General features: G+C 51.3%; 1 protein-coding gene across 3 annotated transcripts; it reads right to left on the bottom strand.

The window, feature by feature from the left end:
- Positions 1-82: 82 nt before the first annotated feature.
- Positions 83-17,064, bottom strand: TBC1D13 (TBC1 domain family member 13). 3 transcript variants are annotated; one of them, XM_004757423.3, is made up of 12 exons: positions 16,906-17,064; positions 15,866-15,939; positions 14,313-14,353; positions 13,655-13,716; positions 13,445-13,544; positions 12,542-12,624; positions 9,733-9,892; positions 5,564-5,774; positions 4,838-5,001; positions 3,730-3,890; positions 3,522-3,579; positions 83-2,672 (listed from the first exon to the last, which is right to left on the bottom strand). In XM_004757423.3, the coding sequence occupies exons 1-12, from the start codon at positions 16,926-16,928 to the stop codon at positions 2,607-2,609; spliced, it is 1,203 nt and encodes a 400-aa protein (XP_004757480.3). In that variant the 5' UTR covers positions 16,929-17,064; the 3' UTR covers positions 83-2,606. The 3 variants fall into 3 exon arrangements, with proteins under 3 accessions (XP_004757480.3, XP_012914115.1, XP_044938488.1); XM_013058661.2 differs by lacking the exon at positions 14,313-14,353 and having other exon boundaries at positions 16,906-17,035; XM_045082553.1 differs by lacking the exon at positions 16,906-17,064 and having other exon boundaries at positions 13,655-13,804; positions 15,866-15,941.
- Positions 17,065-21,212: the final 4,148 nt, after the last annotated feature.

Below are 21,212 nucleotides of genomic sequence, written 5' to 3'. Positions count from 1 at the left end.
TCTCAGTCTCTGGACTCTACCCCTACTCAGATTTGTCCTTCTCTGAGGTCTCAAAGGTTTCAGCCCATCACAACACCAAAGCTCATTGCAAAGAACACATGATTTATTAAAGACAACTTGTCATCAACAGCATTGATTCAAGGAATAAAACTGATGAAAAGAACAAAAGCAGACTCACATTCTGAGCCCGCAGCGAGACCTGCTGAGCTCATACAGCCCAATCTCTTAAGTGTCCAAAGTCCTGGGGGCAGCTTCCCAATGGGGAAGCCTCAGGCACTCTGGCTCTCAGGTGCCTCCCTGGAGAATCTGGAGAGCTCAGCCCAATCTGGACACGATCCCTCTGCTCTTGACCTTCATCCCAAGGTCAAGGAGAGAGCACTGGACCTAAGCCTGCCAATGAGGCGAATCAGATGCAATGATTCAAGTAGTATGGCCCCAGGAGGGAAAGGAGAGGGACAGGCAAGAGGGAATGCATCAGGTGTCCTGGGCAGAGTCTGCTGCATCCCAGGCTGGGGCCCAAGCCTCAGACTGGGAAGGGGTCAAAGTCGGGACTGAACCACCAGCTGACAAGTTCTGGGAAGAGGTCAAGCCAGGCTGGTGGGAAGTGTGTCTCTGTGCCATGCTGGGGTCTTGCAGTCCGGAGGCCACAACAGCCCTCTCAACACCGGCCCTCCGGTATCCCTTACTCCAGTTCCAGTACAGAGCTCACAGCCCTCCCAGCCGGGACCTGCTGGGAAATCAAGAAGGTCCCAGAGGCAGGAGGAGAGAATGCAGACTCTGACTTGGAAAGTCAGAAGACTATCTCCAACGGCTTTTTACCCTCCTGGCCCCACCCTTCACCTCCGAATCAAGCACTAGCCAGTAGGCAATAAATAACCAGGGGTCTGAATAAATAGTAAAAAATCTCCCAAACACTGTATGTTGGGAGAGGAGGAGGCAAAAAGGCATGTGCACAACGTCCCAAGGTACAGCCTGGTATAGGAGCCACTTGGGGACAGCTCTTCCTGGCCCACAGCCAGGCCTGGGTGGGCAGCACGAAGTCCTGGATGCCAGACTCGGGAAGGCTCTGGGGACAAAAGACCGCTGGCCAGTTTGAGAGCCTGAGGACCCCTGCTACATTGCCCAGCCTTCCAGACACAAGCCACCTGCTTCCTCACAGGAGGAGGAGGGGTTTGGTCAAAATAAGCCCACTCCTCCCACGGCCCAGGGGCAAGAGAAGCCGGCTGCTCCTGCTCAGGGCGCCCCGTCCCAAATCCTGGGGGCAGCCCACGCAGGTGCCCAGGGAAGAAGGGCCAGCAGCTCCTTCACCCTGCTTGGGGGAAACATGCCTTTCCTGGCACTGGCAGGATCCAGGGCTGTTAAGCTCAGCTACCACTGGCCCAGGGAGGCTCCCGTCGCCCGCCCCCAGCCTTTATGGGACTCACCGCCCTGGGCGGGACCTGGAAGCCATGGGAATGACTAGTCTTCTGAAGCACTTGGATCCCAACCCCTGGCACAGTACCATTTGTGCATCCTTTTCCTTTGGGAAACAAGGGCCTTTGCGGGGAACCTCTGGAAGATGCGGTTCTCCCTCATCTTCCTCCAGCCCTGGGCAGAAAGGAGGGCAAGGGGCCTTGTGGGCCACCATTTCTCAGCAGCTCTTGGTGTCCAAGGTTGTTGTTGGGAGCAGATTCAGGGCCCTCTAGCGAGGCACTGACTCCCTCCCAGTCTGTGGGACCCAGGGGCCTAGGGCTGGGGATGGGAACATACCAAAGCTGACCCCAGGGGCTCTGCTCAGCCAGACTCTTCATTCTGTCTCTGGGGTTCATGGAATGGAGGGGAGGGGGGTGAAGTGGCTGGGGATAAGGCACCCCAAGAGAGAAGGGCAGAGGGAAATGGAGAGAGGGGCAGACAGAGCCAGAGAGTCACACATACTCTGTGAAGGGAGGGAGACCAAGAAGAAAGACCTCGAGGGACCAAAGATACCCCCACCCCCCTCACACAGTGTGACAGACGCACACACAGGAGCAGCAGACACCTGGGGGATGAAGACACACACACACACACACACCCATGACTACAAACAGAAACACACACTCGGTGGGAGAGGGACAGAGGGCGTGACCTGGGCCTGGCAGCTTCTTAGCTCCTTCACAGTGTCACCTTCCCCACGGAGAAGCCTAAGCACCAAGAACCAGAAGCAGTTTCTGGCTCATTTGCCCAGCACCTCCTGCAACCAGAGCCCAGAAGATCTGAGCAGGAGAGGAGGAAGGGAGCGGCCGAGCACAGGCGGGGGAGGACCCCTGCCAGCCCCCAGTGCCCCCAGTGTGCCCTAGCCCCAAGAAACCACCTCATGAGCTCCAGCCTTGCTCGGCAGCCTGGGCCAAAGGTCCCCGGGGTCGAAGAGAAGGAGAGCGCCAGGGCTGGGTGGTTAGAAAGGAGCATGGCACAGTGTGCCCCCAGAGGGGCGCGGCCTAGGGTGAGGGCCAAATGAGGAGGCCCGGAGCGGGCCGGTCCTGCAGCTTCCCCTCGGGCTGGCTGGGATCCCAGAGGCTCCTGTGTGTCCCAGAAGCCACGGTACAGGGGTCGGTGTCTTCTCTCCCAAACCTGGGCCTCTTGCCAGCGGGCTACTTTGAGTCTTGGAGTTCCTTGGCTTTCTGGAGGATCTGGCAGACATCGGTGATGGGATAATCCTAGGTATGGGAAAGGTCAACAATGTGCCTCTGAAGTCAGTCACCCTTCACCACCTCTGCCACAGCCACGCCCCTCCCATGGGCCCTGTCACCGCCCTGGGCCCCCAGCCTCAGGGACAAGGACCACAGGCTACCAGAGGCGGCATTCTGCCCAAACCCCCGCATAGAGTGAACACCACCTGCTGCAGCCCTCACCAGCCCAACCCGATCAGCACCAGCTAGGATCACAGCGTCTTCCTTAGCACCAGGACCAACCCCCACCCCCCATCTCTCTCCTAACCTCAAACCCAAGCGCATTCGTAACGAGCCGCCTGAGAGCGGACAGGACATTGCTGGCACACTAGTTCACGGGTCACCTCCTCTCTTACAGACCTGGCCAGTCCAGTTACTGCACACCAACCCCAGGCCAGGTGTTGAAGAACGCGAGGCCTGGAGAGGTGGTCACTTGGCTCAGGCATGGCAGCACGAAGACGTGGACCCACAGCTGTCTGCTTTGGCACCAGGTTCTTAACCCTTATGTGCCCCGTCCTCCCCCAGGCCCGAGCACTCGCACCAACAAGTACTGCGATGGACCTGGGGCCACTGTGTCCCAGTTACAACAAAGCTCCGTAGAGCGTCTGGTCCAGGGATGCCGAGTCATTCACTCAAGGCAACACCACACTCAAGTGGCAGAAGTGGGACTCAAACCTAGATCCAGCCCAGATCTGCCCAAGGGTTTGGACGCTTATGTCCCAGGTTCCTGACCCCAGCCTGTCACAGCAGCTTGTCACCCACAGGCGTGGGTGGGTGCTTGGTAAGCACATGCCTCTCTCGGCTAAAGACAGAGCTCACCACACCAGATCCTATTACCTGCAGGAGCCGCATGTTTATGGTAAAGTCCCCTTCCAGCAACTGCTCCCGGATCAGTCTGAGGGAAACAAGCGGAGAAGTTGCTGGAACCCCAGGCCGTGGAGTGCAGGCCCAGCGGGCCCCTTCCCACTCCCTCCTCCCAGCCCACGGTAGCTCACTCCTCCTGAGGACAGGCCCCGCCAACCCCTCTGCTGGCCATCACACTCACATGAGCATGGCACAGCAGACCAGGAGGAGGAAGTCGAAACGGTTGTCGTCAGCGAACAGGGAATCCCAGATACGGATGACGTCGGGCAGCAAGAACTCCTGGGACAGCAGCAGTGTCAGCCAGCGGAAGGCGAAGAACTGGGGCTTGATGTTCTGCTCTTGCTGGGGAGACACGGGCATGGGGTGGGGTGCTTGGTTACCACGCGGTGCCAGGCGGCCTATCACACCAGCCACATGTGCCTGGGCCAGGCACACTGAGTGGGCAAAGGCACTGGGGTGCCTGGAGAGCCTCAGCCAGCTGAGGGGCAGCCGCTGCTTGCCGCCAGCCAGTGCTGTCAGATCTTCCAATTTGTCAAGAGAAGCCAGAAATCCAAGCTTTGGTGTAAGCTCTCTAGATTTACAAGTGATTGCTCTAATTATTTTTAAGATACGGTATGGGATTTAGCAGCAGACAGACCCATTATCGGGCACTTACTAAAAAGCCTGGGCTTGTGTTTATTAGCATGTGAAACAGATCATTTCACTTATTTCCGCTACACTACAGCCTTATGGGCCATCATTCCCCAGAAAGATGAGCCTCTGGTCAGCCCCAGGGAATATTAACAGTAAAATTGTTAGGGAAAGCAAAACCATAATTCCATTTCTGTTTAAAAAGACCTGTTTATATGTATTTTTCTGTTCAAATGATTTTTGTTTATATAGAATGTCTCTTCACAAAACTGTTTTCTGAAATAAACAGGGAATGCCAGTCCAGTAACTTTTTAGATTATTTTTGATTTTTAAGAATGACATTCCTACGTTTTTCTCAGAGGACTACCACCAGGCTAAAGGCATCCAGCACACAGTAAACAGCCTATGCCGTGCCTGGCCCATGACAGGCCCCCTGCCCACTTCCTCTTCACACCCAGCCTGCTAGTCTCCACATCAACTGCTGCCTCTGTCTCCCAGTCGTGCCACAGCACTTGGGCCAGCGGTCCCCAGTGGAGTGGCCACTTTTCATCTCCAGACTCAAGCCAGACCTTGCCCGGGGCCTGGGGTGCTCAGGAGGCCCGCTATCTGTGCCCCTTCCCATCTGTCTGCCTTGGCCCAGGGGTCCTGGTGCCCCTCACCAGTTTCAGGTAGAGTTCCATGTCCTTGTCCTTCAAGGTGGAGTACACCTTTTCCATCTTGTAGGTGATGCCACACTGTGAGTCGTCCAGGCTTTTGATGAAGTTGTCCCGGATCTCAGCCATGAGGTTGGTGAAGCAGAAAAAGGTGTCTGCCTCGGCGTGCTCTGGTGACAGGGGCAGGGGGAGGACAGCTGCAAGGGAACTGATGCTCTCCTGAGACCCATCCCAACTCTCACTCATAGGACAGCTTCCCCCGTTACCTCTGAGCCTCTCCGGGCCACCCACCCTCCCGGCTGGACTCGGGCCCTCCTCGCTCCTTGACCATGCTCTACCCCCACACTAAGGACATCATGGCTTCTCATGTCTTCTGGCAACACTGTACTTTCACTTAGCAACTATCACATGCTCTTCTGATGACATCTTCCCAATCGTTATTTAATTCCTTGTCAATCATTCAGCTTCCTGTATATTAATCTCATCCCCTCTACCAGGATTTCAGTGATAAATAGAGAGGGATCAGTATGCCTCCAACATTCTAGAAAACCTGAGCTGCAAAGGAACCCGGAGACCATCCAGGTGAACCCCTCCCATCTGAAGGAGGGCAGATGGAGGCCCAGAGAAGGGAAGAGAGTTGCACAGCCTGATAAGGCCCATCAGCCTGGATTTCCTTGGTCCACTTTTCTAGGGAGACGCCGGGGGGATGGGGGCAGCCATGAGCCCTTTTACCTTTCCATTCGCTGTTGGGGTCAGTGGCAAAGGTATAGTAGAGGGGTCCCACGATCTCATTCATGCCCTGCACGTAAGCGATGCCAGGGTTGAGCTTGGCATAGATGAACAGGATGCGCTCCACCACCTCCCAGTGGGCCTCACAGCCGTTGGGCAGCACCTCATACTCATTCAGGGAGGACGGCGCGGAGTTCTTGTGCGGGGAGCTCATCTGTGGGAGGAGAGGACCCGGGAAGGCAGGCGGCATTACAGATAATGTGTTCAGATATGTTCACCCTTCAGCCTAGACCCAACTTCCAGCTTATGGGGAATACAGAGCAAAGCAGATGTGTCTAATACCATGAGGAGAAACAAGCAGACAAATCCAGAATGTGGGACATTGTACAAGACAGCTGGACTAAAGTCTAATTTATGGTGATAAAAGCTACAACACTTGCCCCTGAGGTGAGGGCGTACTGACTGGCAAGGGACACTAAGGAACATTCTAGATGATGGAAATGTTCAGTGTCTTGACTGGGTTGGCAGCACAAGATACGGACATAAGAAAAAGTTCACCCCGCTGTACACTTCAGATCTGGCATTTTATTGCATGTAAGTTATACTTTACTTTTTTTTTCTTTTAAGATTTTATTTATTTGAGAGAGAGTGAAAGCAATCACAGAGGGAGAGGGATTTCAGAGGAGAAGGAGAAGCCGACTCACTGCTGAGCAGGGAGCCCAATGCCCAGCTCGATCCCAGGACCTGGAGATCAGGACCTGAGCCAAAGGCAGACGCTTCACCGACTGAGCCACCCAGGTGCCCCATATTTTACTGTTTTAAAAAATCTTTCAACAGGAGCGCTTGGGTGGCTCAGTTAAGCATACAGCTCTGGATTTCAGCGCAGGTCATGATCTCAGGGTCCTAGAGCTGAGCCCTCTATCAGCTGTGAGTCAGACTCCCTGCATAGTGGGGAGTCTACTTGTCTCCATCTCCCATGCTTCTCTTCCCCCTGGCTCACGTGCATGCACACACTCTCTAAAATAAATTAAAAATAACAACAACAACAACAAGAACCAACCTTTAAATAACAGACAACTGGCCCAGATTCTTCAGAAAGTCAAATACTACACCTGGGGGGACAGTGGAGGCCGCCCTAGATCACAAGACTACAGAAACGTAACATCTCCATGCAACATATACACCTTGACTGGGTCCTGGCTGGGAGTCAAACAATAGAAATATTCTCAGCACCATGGAGGACACCTGACCATGGCCTGGATACTGGATGTTAGTGTGGAATTATTAATTTTCATAGATGTGATGGCGGTTAAGGAGGAGGAATTGCTCGCTCCCAGGAGATGCCTGCTGACATACCTGGGGAGCGAGGGTCAGGCCACGTGCAACTCACTCCATACAGAATATACCCACAAGTTCAGCAGGAAGTTAACAACTGTTGAATTCAGGTGCAAAGTATATAGTTGAGTACTGTACTCTTCTTTCAACTTCTCTGCAAGTTTCAGATTTTCTCTCTCTCTCTCTCTCTCTCTCTCTTTTTTTTTTTTTTAAGTTTGATTCATTTAAATCATCTCTACATCCAAGGAGGGACTCGAATTCACAACCCTGAGATTGAGAGTCCCATGTTCTACCTGCTGAGCCAGCCAGGCGCTCCTCAGATTCTCCATTAAGAAAAAGTTAGAGGGGAGCCTGGGTGGCTCAGGATGTCAAGCATCCAACCTTGGTTTCGGCTCAGGTCATGATCTCAGGGTGGTGGGCTCCGGCCCCACACCAGGCTCCACACTAAGCAGGGAGTCGGCTTAAGATTCTCTTCCTCTTCCTCTGCACGTCCCCTGAGTGCACACGTACACTCCCTCTCTCTCACTCTCTCTAAAATAAATCTTAAACAAAAAAGAAAAGAAAGGAAAAGAAAAAGTTGGCAGTAAATAGAAGAAGATCCCTGCTCCAGGGGGCCGTTCGTAAAGCAGGGCAGAGGTCTCCAACAGCAGGTGCCAACAGGAGCCTCAGGGGCTCTGTGAGGAGTCAGGTGCCAGAGTTCCCAGGGTGAGAGAGCTACAGGCCAGTGCGGGCAGGGACAGCGTATGGAGCCGTCCCTGAAGCACAGGGTCCTGAAGACCAAGTCCCTCTCCCTCCTATGCACATGCATCCACGTGTGCTCATACACACATCATTAACATTTCCTGAGAGTTTGCCGAATGCAAGACGGCGCTCTACAAGCCATCAAATCCTCTGTACAATCGACGGTATCTGCTCGATGTTATTTTCACAATGAGGAAACTGAGGCTCAGAAATGTTAGGTCACTTGGGACGCCTGGGTGGCTCCATCAGCGAAGCATCTGCCTTCGGCTCGGGTCATGATCTCTGGGTCCTGGATTAAGTCCCAAGTCAGGCTCCCTGCTCAGTGAGGAGTCCGCTTCTCCCTCTCTCTCTGCCCTTCCCCCCTGCTCGTGCTCTCTAATAAATAAATAAAATATTAAACAAACAAACATGCTGGGTTACTCATCAAATGCTTGCATTATGTAGCAGCACCCAGAGTGGCTGACCACAGGGCCCAGAGCCAAGACCTCAGAGAAGCGCTTTCCAGCCTTCCCAAAATCTAAAGAGCCACAAGCTCATTTCAACCTCTGGCCAGTTTAAAAGCTAGGAGGTTGGAAATGATTATGTCCAGTTTATAGAAGAGGAGATGGAAGCCCAGGAAGGTCACCAGGTATTACTGTCCCAAAGTTAGATGGATGCTCAACTAAACTGTCCAACCACAGGCTCCGAGGTCCAAGGATGAAGCTTCTGGTCAGGTTCTCTGCCATGAAGACCAGACTGGAACCTAAAGTGGGTAAGACCTTGGCTCTCAAACCCCCAATTATTATAGTGAAATGAATGAAGTCAGATCCCCACCTTGCCCTATAGCCAAGACATCAGCAGTGAGTAAGAAGGTCACCCACAAAACCAAGCATTCTGTCCCAGAATGGGGGACCCAGGGATCAGTTGTAACTGCCCTTGTCACCTCTGAAATAGAAAATGGCTGCTCTCCTAGAGACACAGAGACCTCATCAGTCATTCTACTTGGGAGGCCAAAAGCTTCTGAAATTATCTGTCATTAGTTTGTTGGGTGATTCCAGAGAAAGGTTTTTCCACTGTTGGAGGACAATGAAAAATTTTGAGGAACAATTTGGGAGTTCCACATAACAAAGCACAGGTGTAAATCAAAGAACAAGGCAATGTGCTTCATCTGGCTACAAGCAACTTCTCAGAGTTACAGAATCTGCTAGAAGAACGGGATTCAAACACTCAGCATGACTTGGCCAGTACAAGTCCTATTAATTCTAGCTCCTGGAACAGCCGGCCGGCTCAGTGAGCAGAGTACACGATTCTTGATCTCAGGGACGTAAATCTGAACACCACACTGGGTACAGAGACGACTTAAAAAAATAAGATCTTAAAAAAAATTCTAGCTCCTAAGTCTCTCAGCTCTACCCCAGCCCCCCATTCTACCCTGGCCCTCACATGCCTTTGCCTGGAGAATGCAGCTGCCTCCCAACCTCCATTCCTACCCCTCTGATCAATACCCTCATGGGGCCCACAGCAGTCCTTTCCAGAAGCAGACCCGAATCGTGTCACTGGCCTGCCAGGAATGCTGCAAGGCTCCGCAGCCCTCAGGACCAAGGCCCCAGCCAGCCTCGACACCACTGATCTTGCCAGCATCTAGCCAGGCTGGACACCCCCAGTCCCCGAACACACCACGGCTCTCTCCTGCCTGAAGCCTCCACGTATGCCCTCCTCTCCTCCTGGAATGAGCTTTCCTCCTAGTTCTTGGGGGCTCAGCTTAAATGTCATCTCCTCAGAGAAGTCGTGGCCAGGCCAGGGCAGGTGAGCTCCCCACCGCCATCACTGCTCCCACCATACTTTCCACATCAACAGGTAGTTACTTTCTCAAGAGGCATCTCCTCTGCTACTCCTACACTGCACAGCAGGGCCCTCCCCCGGAACCCCTGACACCCAGCTTTTGGAGACCTGACTTGTACAAGGAACCCCAGAGGTGAACCTGGCAGGACCAAATTACCCAAAGTCGCTCTGGGTAACTGTTAGGGCAGACGGTCGGAGGCCTGATGGCCAGTGGCCAGGGCTCCAAGGGAGGCATGGAGGAAAAGGTCCCTTGGGGCCCCCAGGCTGGCTCTCACATTTGTGACTCCACTCCGGTTCCGGGCCACTGTCTGGGATTTCAGCGTTGTCTGCTCCACCCGCTTTCGAAGGGTCTCAAACTCATTCTGGGGGTCCAGGATAAGGAGGCAGGGGTACTCGGTGGCTCTCTGGAAGAAAGATATGTCTGGGCACAACCTCCTGTCGAGAGGAAACAGGAGAGAGTTCTGTTACTCAGGGTGGAGGTTTGGGGCATTCTATCAGCGCCCCACTGCGGGGTGCACCAGTATCCCAAAAGGCATTTTTTTTTTTTTTTTTTTTAAAGATTTTATTTATTCATTTGAGAGAGAGACAGTGAGAGAGAACATGAGCGAGGAGAAGGTCAGAGGGAGAAGCAGACTCCCCATGGAGCTGGGAGCCCGATGTGGGACTCGATCCTGGGACTCCCGGATCATGACCTGAGCCGAAGGCAGTCGTCCAACCAACTGAGCCACCCAGGCGCCCCCCAAAAGGCATTTTTTATGTGTTTTTAAAAAACAACATTTTAGGGGCGCCTGGGTGGCTCAGTGGTTAAGGCCTCTGCCTTCGGCTCGGGTCATGATCCCAGGGTCCTGGGGTCGAGCCTCACATCGGGCTGTCTGCTCAGCAGGGAGCCTGCTTCCTCCTCTCTCTCTGCCTGCCTCTCTGCCTACTTGTGGTCTGTCTGTCAAATAAATAAAAATCTTTAAAAATAAAAAAAAAATAAAAAAATAAAAATAAAATAAAAAACAACATTTTATTTTTAAAAGGTTAGTTTTTAAAGAGCAAGACACGTATTTTATATATATATCCACACACAAATATACCCATATTCTTATGTGTTATTTGTAAATAGATACACACACATATAAACTTTTCGGGGTCTTTATGATCTTCTAATCCAAATCTTTTTTTTTTTTCTTTTCCTTTTTTTGGTGGGCAGCAAAGCAAGATTTATTGAGCAACAGCAAAGTGATAGTACAAAGCTCCCGAGAAGGGAAGGGACACAAGAGGGCTGCCCTCCAACTCTTCTCTTAAACCACAAACATCTCTCCATGTCAAAAATATTTATCTAGGGAGCCTCGGTGGCTCAAGCAGTTAAGCATCTGCCTTCAGCTCAGGTCACGACCCTAGGGTCCTGGGATCAAGGTCCACATTGGGCTCCCTGCTCATCAGGGAGCCTTGCTTTTCCCTTGGCCTGCCGCTCCCCCTGCTTGTGTGCAGGTAGCCCTGTGCAGGCACACACTCGCTCTCTCTCCCTCTCTCTCTCTCTGACAAAAAATAAAATCTTTAAAAATATACATTTATCCAATATGCCAGGGTGTTAGGTATAGCGTGGTTTAAAATAGTGACGTTGCACGTGGTATAAAAGGACCGCATATACAGCTGACACAGGAAGATGTCCAAGACGGAGGGAGAGAACAAATCAAGGTGGGAGATAGTTTCTAGAATGTGACAGAGTTGCTTTTGTTTTGCTTCCGGTCTGACTGAGGAATCACTGACACACAGCACCATGTGAGTTTAAGGCACCAGGTTTTTCTCGTGTCCGTGAGACAGCAGAAGCACGTTTTCCAGACTTCTCACATACAGCACATTGCAAACCTGCTCTCCAGAAACACTGCGCGACGTGCTACAGTCGCTACCAGCGTGAGACTGAACCAATTTCTCTAGAACCGGGTTCAAGATGTGGTTGGTTAAGACACCTTCTGGACAGAGGATGCCCCAACACCAGCCAAAGAATGCAGGAGACGAGCCCCAGGCATCCTGGCAGAGCCACACTGGGCCAGGTATCCAGTTGGGGCCTTCTGAAGACAGGCCTGGGCCAAATGAGCAGAGACAGAGGAGCAGCACCCAGCGTGGCAAGGGCCTGGAGACTCAGCTGACACCCGCTGAAGGCGGAACTGAAACCAGCCAAACAGCCTCCAGAACTCTAGTTCCAACCATTCAGCCCCACTGCAGATAAGGCTCCCTTCCCGCTCCTCACACAGCCTTGTGGGAGATCCCGCCCACGGCCAGACCCGCCAACCCCACAGGACAGCACAAGTGTGTTTCCACATTTCTCTGCCTAGTGGAAAAGCACACCCACGTACACACTGTAGCTCACCACTTTTCATAAAACACCCACCTGACCCCGTCACTCCTGTGCTTAAGACCTTTGCACAATTGCCCCATGTCTTCCGGATCAAGTCCGAGGTCCAACCCCCACCCCCCCTCTAGTGTGGCTTCAAGCACGCTGGCCTTCACACTGCTCCTCAAATGTGCTTCTGTGCGCTTTCCAGGGCCTTCCTGCAGGCAGCTCTCCCCAGCCACGACCTTTCTCTTCCTCATCCCCCAAGGTCTACCACTCCTGAGACCTCAGCCAAGGCTTCCCCCAAACTGTAAAAAGCGCCCTGAACTCTCCTCTCAGAGCATTTACCACAAATGCTAGTTACTTGGAAGATGTCTTGCTGAACAACTACCTTCCCGTCCTCCCCACCAGGTACTAAGCTCCTAAGAAGGGCTATGTCTGTCGACTCCATGCTCAACCCAGAGCTTGGCATGGAGCCTGCCATAAAGCAGGGCCTCAGTACCTGCTGCCGGAACCATCGGATGAACCATCCGTACACGCCTGGGGCACCAATGCCACTAAGGCAGGGCAAGAGGAGCGTCAAGCACTCACCTCGCTTGCCAGCCCCATTCACAGGCCGACATTGCTGGGGCCTGGACCCACCTACTGGATGACCCACTAGTTCCTCAAACACCCACCTGTGGGCATGGGCTGGAAAGCACAGGACTGGGAAACTCCCCAACAGTCCCATGGGCCAGCTCCTGACCCCCCAGGGCCCCACTTACCGGACGTCTTTGTCGATCTGCAGCAGCACCTCGTTGTCTTTGAAGTAAGTGTTCCACCGGCTGTCAGGATTGGGGTTGAGCGGCTGTGTGGAGAGAATCAACGGCTCTGTTCTAGGTCCGACAAGGATGTCAGCCGACAGACTCCAGTCTGGGGGCCGGAGCAGAGGCCCCAAACCAACAATCCCACAGGGGCCCTGCTGAGCCTCTGAGACAGCCCGTGAGCCAGACGGGGAGCCTCCCACATCACGTTCTAACTCCAAGCAGAGCCCCGCAGTCTGTCCTGACGACATCCCTGCTGGCCAGGGAGCGTCCCTTCTGTCTGTGGCTGCCGCTCTCGAACGCTGCCTACACCAGGCGCTGCTGAACGCTTGAATGAATGCACGGGGTATCATTAGGTCTCTTGAAATGTGACTCATCAACACTCTGAATCGCCCCTCCTAATCCTCGGAGCCTGGGTCCATCTATCCTCACTTCCTGCACATGGGGAGGGGCTCAGTATTTGAGGAGAGAATGAGGCTTCCTCTTGGCCACAGGAACATAGTCTATCCTCACTCCTGCCTGCTCTGACTTTCTTCAACTCTAAAATCAAAACCTTCCCCACGGAACAGAGGTGGGGTGGAAAGGAGACCGTGCCGACACGAGGACCCGGCTCGGAGCTACGCACGCCTCGGAGCCCAAGATATGACTTAACATTCTCTACTGGGTCCAGAGCCCGGGAAGTAGAAACAAGAGACAACAGCTTTCATGGGCCAAGGGGCCCCACGCAGAAAGGAGGTACCGGGTAGGCCAAGAGGGGACCCAGATTGGCTCCTCCTGTCCTCCGGGGCTGGGGAACTTGCCAGCTCCAAAGCCTGCATCCCTCCCTACTCTGTAGCCTTGGTCCCTGCTGTCATCCTTACTCACGTGGTCCTCAAAGGTCACATCCTCCCTGGACACACCCATGTTGGCCTTGGCAATGCCAGGCTGAATAATCATTTCTCTCAGGAACTGAGAATATAGCTCCCTGTGGAAGAGAAGAGGAGACACGGATGATCCCAAAGGTCCCATCCCGGGAGCGTGGACCTGCGATCTGACACAAAGGCCTCCCATCATCCCCCTCGCTCATGGTCTCACCTCTGCTTGGCCAGGATGGAGGTCCATGAGGCTCTTTCCAAGGGGAGGTAGTTCAGGAGAATCTGCACAAGGGAGAGGAATAAAGCTCTGGCGACTCTCCAGCTCAATCCCAGACAGTACATGGAGGTGGACTGGCCTCACGGAAAATGCCTAATAAAGCCCAGAGCAGACCAGACGGGCTGAAACCCACGAACGGAGGTGTAGACTAGGGTAGCCTTCCCTTTTCCCTCCACTGACTCCCTCCTCCTTGACCCCAAACCAGCCCTTTCCGCTGCTTTTCTTCACACAGACTTCCAAATGATAATAAAATGTGGTGCTCAAAGAGGCTGGAAACCCAGGCACTGGGCTTTGGCTCCCACCTCAGCTAAGAGCCGTGGGCAAAGCAAGGCCTTTTTTTTTGTCCCATGAAGCATCACTTCCGTTTCTCTGTATGAACCAGGAAGGAGAGGGCTTCTCTGGCAAATACAAAGCGTTCCATCCCCAAGGGGATCCTGGAGGGGATGCCAAGAAGAACAGAAAACCCCCAACTTCCCAGAAAAGTTTCCTCGAACAAGCAAGGAAAGGCGCAGAACAAGAAGAAGGGGCTGGGGTGGGGATAGCCCATGCAGGAACCCAAGGACTCTCAGCAGAGCAGACGCCCCAGCCCAGGCACACCCACCTTCCAGCAGAGGCACCGCAGTCCGCCCTCACAGGGGATGCCTGTGGACACAGCAGGCAAGAGTCACGCCCCAGGCCAGAGTCCCCAGACCCCCAGCCCTCCACCTCAGAGCTAGCTGGCAGGAAATGGAATGCGCAAGAAGTACTTCTTCCAGGTTCATTTTCTGTCAGAAAGATGACTGGACTGGATGCTAATCCTGCGTATTTCTCTCCGTGACCCCTGTCCCCAGCCCCGCACTCCCTCTGTGTGGAATGTTCTTTTGAGGATAACACCTTCTCATTCTCGGTATTTCTTCCTCGGAGCAGTGTTTACCCACCACCATCTCTTCCCAATTAAAGTCAGATCTCTCGTTACAAGCGATACTGATTCCGTGACTTCTCCTTCACAGTGTCCATCACAATCAGGACTATAACACAGTTTGTGTATTTATTTAACATCTGTAACCCCAAGCACTGGGTAAGCCCCAGAAAGACAAGAGCCAAATGCGTCCTATAGTCCCTTTCTCTAGCATGGGACACAGCACACAGAAGGCAAACCATAAATACTTGTGGAACATAAATTAAGCTATAAATGGTAAGTGCTTTGTGCCTTATGCCCACTGCTTCACTTAACCCTCATTATAACTCTAGTAAATAGGCAAGATTAGCATCGGTGTCCTCATCTTCCAAATAAGGAAACCAATGCTTAGCACAGAGCAATCAGGGACTCAAATATGGGTGTGTGTGAATCCTACAGTCCCAACTCCACAGCTCCCGCAGAATGGCTCCCCCAGGGTCTGGAAGAGTCTCCAGCTCAGTACACACCCCGGGACCCCCTCAAGGTCTTCAGGGTCTAAATATCACCCGTGAACAAAAAACAAACTGCTGCGGCAAGACTGTGAGGAAGTTTGCTAAAGCAGCTATTGCTCCCAGACCCCCAACACCACGAACAGGAGCTAATGCCTCCACCTCAGAATCCGCACGGGGAGAAGAGCAACTCAAGAATTCCTTGCTGACCAAGTCACAAGGGCCAAGCAGTAACAAGAAGCTGCACAGAACACCTTAGGGTATTTTAAAAGATAAGCAGAAATCTCTGTGTTACCAGGGTAACCAGGCCCGGGAGGGCAAAGTCAAACATTGCTGAAGTTCGGCTCCTAGAGTCAGGGTCTCAAGGCCTTAACCAAAGTTCACGATCGCCTGAGTCGGCTTTGATCCCCGAGCCTGGGAGAGAACCAGAAACCACTCTGCAGCTAACCAAATTCTACAACACAGGAAGTTGTCTGAGGAGTGAGGAAGACACTGCAGCAGCTCCAGCCTCCCAGACCCGCTCTCCAGTTACTCCCGGCAAGCAGCAAGCACCATTTAAACACCAGGAAACATCCAGGCCCACAGACATGTCTTTGGTGGTCAGGGTTGTCAAGGGCTGTTTCAGAGTCACAGAATCTGGCGAAGTCCCTGGAGGCACCCTGGCCCCCAAGAACTGCCCAGGTGTGGCCTTGTGGGCTGTCTCCTCCATTCCAACCACACACAGCGTTGCTCTAGGAAAACTCTGATCCCGGAGGAACCGCCGCTTACCACTAAAACTGAGTTCCCGAAGCTTTTCCAAGGCGATGGTGGGCTCCTTCAGGACATCGTGGAAATCTGCAATCCTAGAAGGCGGGATGGGGAGGCAGGTGAAGCACACACCCAAACCCCACAGTGACAGACTTAGTGATCACTCCTGAAGCCCAGAGCTCTCATATCACCCGTCTTCAACCCGTTCCTCCTGTCCCTTCAGGACAGAAAGACAGCAAAGCTGTCAAGGTCCTGGCCAAAGGCATCTTTGGGGAACGACAGAACTACAGATCACTCCTTCCTTCAAACCCAGAATACATAGAGGTATTCTTGTCTAGAGGTTCTCAAGCAAACATCATGAAATCAGACACATTTCTAATATTTAGTGAGCGAGCATTTATTGGGCACTTCCTGCTGGCCAAGCCCAGCCCACAGGGCCACTATCTGAACTCCAGGAACCTTAGGAACCAGGAGTAACATGATCCCTAGACAACGGGCCTGTGTAATCTGCACGCAGCTCTCCAGGCTCAAATATATAACCATTAGAAGACTTCTGGGCTAACCCGCAGGCAAGGACAAAAGGTTTAAAGAACAAGCGGCGGAGGAGAATTGAAGAGTGAGCAAAATTTTGGCCGGTGCTGAGGGATTTGGCCTGGGGGAGGGGAGCCTGGAGAATCCAGGTTCTCCAGCGCGTCTAGTTAGAAACGGGCCAGCGGGGGACAGGGAGCATCAGGGGGGAGGGTGCTGGGGCAGAGGGGGAGACAGAAACGGGGGTGGGGTTGGGGGAGCTGGGGAACCGAGCTTCGAGGCCTTGGATGAGGAAGACACGAGGGGAAGAGGGAAACCCGGGGTGCAGGATGAGGGAGAGAAATGGGGTGACAGCGGGGAGCAGAAGTGCCTCCGCTCCGTGCCCTCTCAGGCCCGCAGGCAATGAGGTTGGAAAGTGGGCGCCCAAGACCCTCTACCGCGAGGGGGGCTCCCGGGTTCCTGGCCGCGCCTGCAAAGCAGAGGGGCGGCCTGACCGGGAGTGGTGTGCCTGGGTCGGCCCCCGTGGTCCTTACCTGCTCTTGTGCAGACTCGACATGGCGTTGACTTCCGGATCCCCCCGCCGCCTCCGCCGCCGCCGCCGCCACCGCCGCCGCCGCCCCCTGGGGCCGCGGGGCCGTCTGCAAAGGCCTCCGACCGGAAACGCAGCGGCGGGCGCGTGCGTTCCGTCTCGTCTCGCCCCGCCCCCCTCGGTCCGGCCCCGCCCCGCTCACGTGCCGCCCCTGCCCCCGCCCCCACCCGTCTCGCGGGCCCCGCAGCCCAAGTTAAGGACGCGCCGGTGACCGCCCGAACTGTGTTCCCGAGGCCTATTCTTTGCGCTTTCCTGGGCCTCCGTTTCCATCTCTGCAGTGCACTTGTCACCCTGTCCTCTTCCTTACCCGGCCCTCGGCGGCCATAAACTGGCGTCCTTGTTTCGGGAATGGGGACCTTCCCTGCTGAACGACCCAGGCCTCCAGGCTGGTCTTTTCACGGCTGAGTCCTGCACGCCTGTGACAGCAGTGCCCGCGCCGAGCGGAGGGCTCCATGGCTGTGGTTCGGTGACTGCGGGAGGGATGAGCACGCCGCTAGTTCAGTGTTTCCTTGGCTTTCGGAGTTGAACGTGAAACTTCCCATACCAGAACACGAGAAAAAGCCCAGATTTCAGGATCATTCCCGAGGACAGATAGTTGCCAGCCTTACAAAGATTTTCTCTACACCTAGGGGCTCATATGTGCTTATGTCCTTTTTTTTTTTTTTTTTTAAATTTATCCACTGATGGGTGAAAACTTTGTCACAGGGCTGGGAAACCTCAAACCCGCCCTCCAGCTCTGAGGACTTTTCCGCTCCCGTGAAGCCCGCACACAGGTATCTGTCCCTTTATTTGTCAACCCCACAGTTCTGCACCCACTTGTGTGGTAGATACAGAGCTAAATGTTTCTGTGGAATACGAGGATTAAGTTCTTGTAGGAAATACAAGAAATAAATAAATGTCATAATTGCACAACAGTAAAAGAATTGTTTCCAGATTAAAAAAAAAAAAAAAAAAGAAAAGAAAAAGAAAAAGAAAGGGCGCCTGGGTGGCTCAGTGGGTTAAGCCACTGCCTTCGGCTCAGGTTATGATCTCAGGGTCCTGGGATCGAGTCCCGCATCGGGCTCTCTGCTCAGCAGGGAGCCTGCTTCCCTCTCTCTCTCTCTCTCTCTCTCTGCCTGCCTCTCCATCTATTTGTGATCTCTCTCTGTCAAATGAATAAATAAAATCTTAAAAAAAAAAAAAAAGTAAAAGAGTATCAGTCAGCTCTTTAAAATGGTAGTTAGGAAGACAGGGAAAAACACAAACAGTATGTTAAGAGAATTACCGACAGTTGGCTATCATTTAAAAAAATAAATAAATAAAGTCCTATTTCTATCTCACATCTGACAGAAAAATAAATTCTAAATGAATTACAGTTCTACAAGGAGAAAATCTATGGGATTAGAAGAAATATATAGAAAAATGTTCATAATCTTAGGGAATGAAGGCACAAGATCCAAAAGCCATGAAAGATAAGACATAAATAACCACATAAAATTTAAAATCTCTATGTGGCAAAGTAAAAGATAAACATCCATAGGGGAAAAATATGCACCCTTTGTGATAAAAATGTGAATCTTCCTAACATATATGGAGTTTGCTTTTTAAAGACTTTATTTATTTATTTGACAGAGAGAGAGTACATACAATCAAGGGGAGTGGCAGGCTGAGGGGGAAGGGAGCCTGATGCAGAGGCTTTAACCCACTGAGCCACCCAGGCACCCTCTAAATAAATAAAATCTTTTAAAAAAATGAGTTGGGGCACCTGGGTGGCTCAGTGGGTTAAAGCCTCTGCCTTCGGCTCAGGTCATGTTCCCAGGGTCCTGGGATCAAGCCCCACATCGGGCTCTCAGCTCAACAGGGAGCCTGCTTCCCCCTCTCTCTGCCTGCTTCTCTGCCTACTTGTGATCTCCGTCTGTCAAATCAATAAATAAAATCTTAAAAAAAAAATGAGTTAGACCAGGGCACCTGTGTGTGGTTCAGCTGGTTAAGCATCTGCCTTTGGCTCTGGTCATGATCCCAGAGTCCTGGGACCAAGTCCCACATTGGGCTCTCTGCTTAGTGGAAGCCTTCCCCTTCTCTCTCTGCCTGCTGCTGGGCCTACTTGTGATCTCTCTTTCTCTCTGTCAGGTAAGTAAATAAAATCTTAAAAAAATATATATATAGCTTTTTTTCCCAGAGCAATTTAACAAGTACTAATACAATTTTTTAAATCTCCCTTTAACTTTCTGTATTGAAATACTATAGGTTTGCAGGAAGCTCCAAAGATAGTACAGAAAGATCCTTTGTACTCCTCACCCAGTTCCCCCACTGGTTTCATTTTTATACAGTTTTACCAGCTGCAAGATATATTTGATGTTCCATAAGCTGCCCATGTTTAAAGTGTACACTTACATAAGTTTAGACATATATATATATATATATATATATATATAGTGACTGTGAAACTGTTACCACAATTAAAATAATAAGAATATCCTTTGCCCTCAAAAGATTCTTCTCACCCTTCCTATCTCCTGCCTTTTTTCCTCTTTTTGTACACCCTCACCCGCCCCATCCAGGCAACCATTCATCTGCTTTCCGTCACTATAGATTAGTTTGCATTTTCTAGAATTGTATATAAAAGGGAATACGCTGTGTGCTCCTTTTTATCTGGCTTCTGTCAGTCAGCATAATTATTTTCAGATTTTGCACGCTGTAGCATGTATCAGCCCTTCACTACTTTTAATAATTTTATTTAATTATTTGCTTATTTTCAAAGGATTTTATTTTTATTTTATTTTAAAGGCCTTATTTATTTATTTGACAGAGATAGACACAGCGAGAGAGGGAGCACAAGCAAGGGGAGAAGCAGGTTTTCCGCCGAGCAGGGAACCTGAAGCTGGGCTTGATCCCAGGACTCTGGGATCATGACCTGAGCAAAAGGCAGACGCCTGACAACTGAGCCACCCAAGCACCCCAAGATTTTATTTTTAAATAATCTCTACGCCCAGTGTAGGGCTTGAACTCACAACTCTGAGATCGGGAGCTGCGTGTTCTGTGGACGGAGCCAGCTGTGTAAATTCCATTATGTGAATACACCATTGTCCATCGGTTCACCTGTGGATGAGCATTTGTGTGTTTCCATTTGTTACTATTACAACTAAAGCTGCTATGAATATTCATGCACAAGTCTTTATAGGGACATATGCTTTCTTTTTTCTTGGACTGGAAAGACTGGATGAATTTTTAAATTTTAAGAAACTGCCAAACCATTTTCCAATATGGATCTACCATTTTTCACCCATACCAGCAGCGTATGAGAATCTCTGTTACACCACATCCTCCCCAACACTTAGTATAGTTGGTCTTTTTATTTTACTTTTATTTCTTTTTTAAGATTTTATTTATTTATTTATTATTTGACGAGAGAGAGAGAGAGATCACAAGTAGGCAGAGAGACAGGCCGAGAGCGCGAGGGGGAAGCAGACTCCCTGCTGAGCAGAGAGCCCGATGCTGGGCTCCATCCCAGGACCCTGACATCATGACCTGAACCAAAGGCAGAGGCTTCACCCACTGGGCCACCCAGGCGTCCCTGTTTTCCTTTTCAAAGTTGTTCCATCCTTTGCTTTTCATACGAACTTTAAAATCAGCTTGTGAATTTCTGGGGGAAAAAAAAAGTTGCTAGGATTCTTATTGGGAATGTACTGAATCTATAGATTAATTTTCAAATAACTGATACCTGAACATTACCGAATCACCTGCTCCATGAGCATAAAATCCCTCTCCGTTTATTTAGGTCTCTGATTTCTCTCAGCAGTGCTTTGTAGTTTCCAGTGGAGAGGTCGTATGCATAATTAGTAATATTTATCCCCAACTATCTCGTATTTTTTGATGATATCACAAATGGTATTTTTAAATTCCATTTCCAACTGTTTATTACTGGAATACAGAGATACCATTGTTCTAAATTTTATTTTATTATCGTTCATAATAATAAGACTAATTAATTTTTTTAAAGTTTTGTTTAGGTCACCTCTGCACCCAACATGGGGCTTGAACTCACAAACCCCAGAGTCACATGTACTACTGACTGAGTGAGCCAGGCGCCTATAATAAAATTAATTCATAATAAATTATTATTTATTACTTACTTTTAATTGCTTTTATTGATCTTGTTTCCTGAAATCTTGCTATACTCACTCACTAGTTTGAGAAGCTTTTTTGTTAGATTCCCTAGAACTTTCTATATAGGCTACTGTTTTCATTTCCCCGGACTTCTGTAACAAATTA

This window comes from Mustela putorius, unplaced genomic scaffold (genome assembly GCF_011764305.1).
Source record: "Mustela putorius furo isolate JIRA1106 unplaced genomic scaffold, ASM1176430v1.1 tig00000596_pilon_pilon_pilon, whole genome shotgun sequence".
NCBI classification, from domain to species: Eukaryota; Metazoa; Chordata; class Mammalia; order Carnivora; family Mustelidae; genus Mustela; species Mustela putorius.
This window is presented reverse-complemented; position numbering and strand designations above follow the sequence as displayed.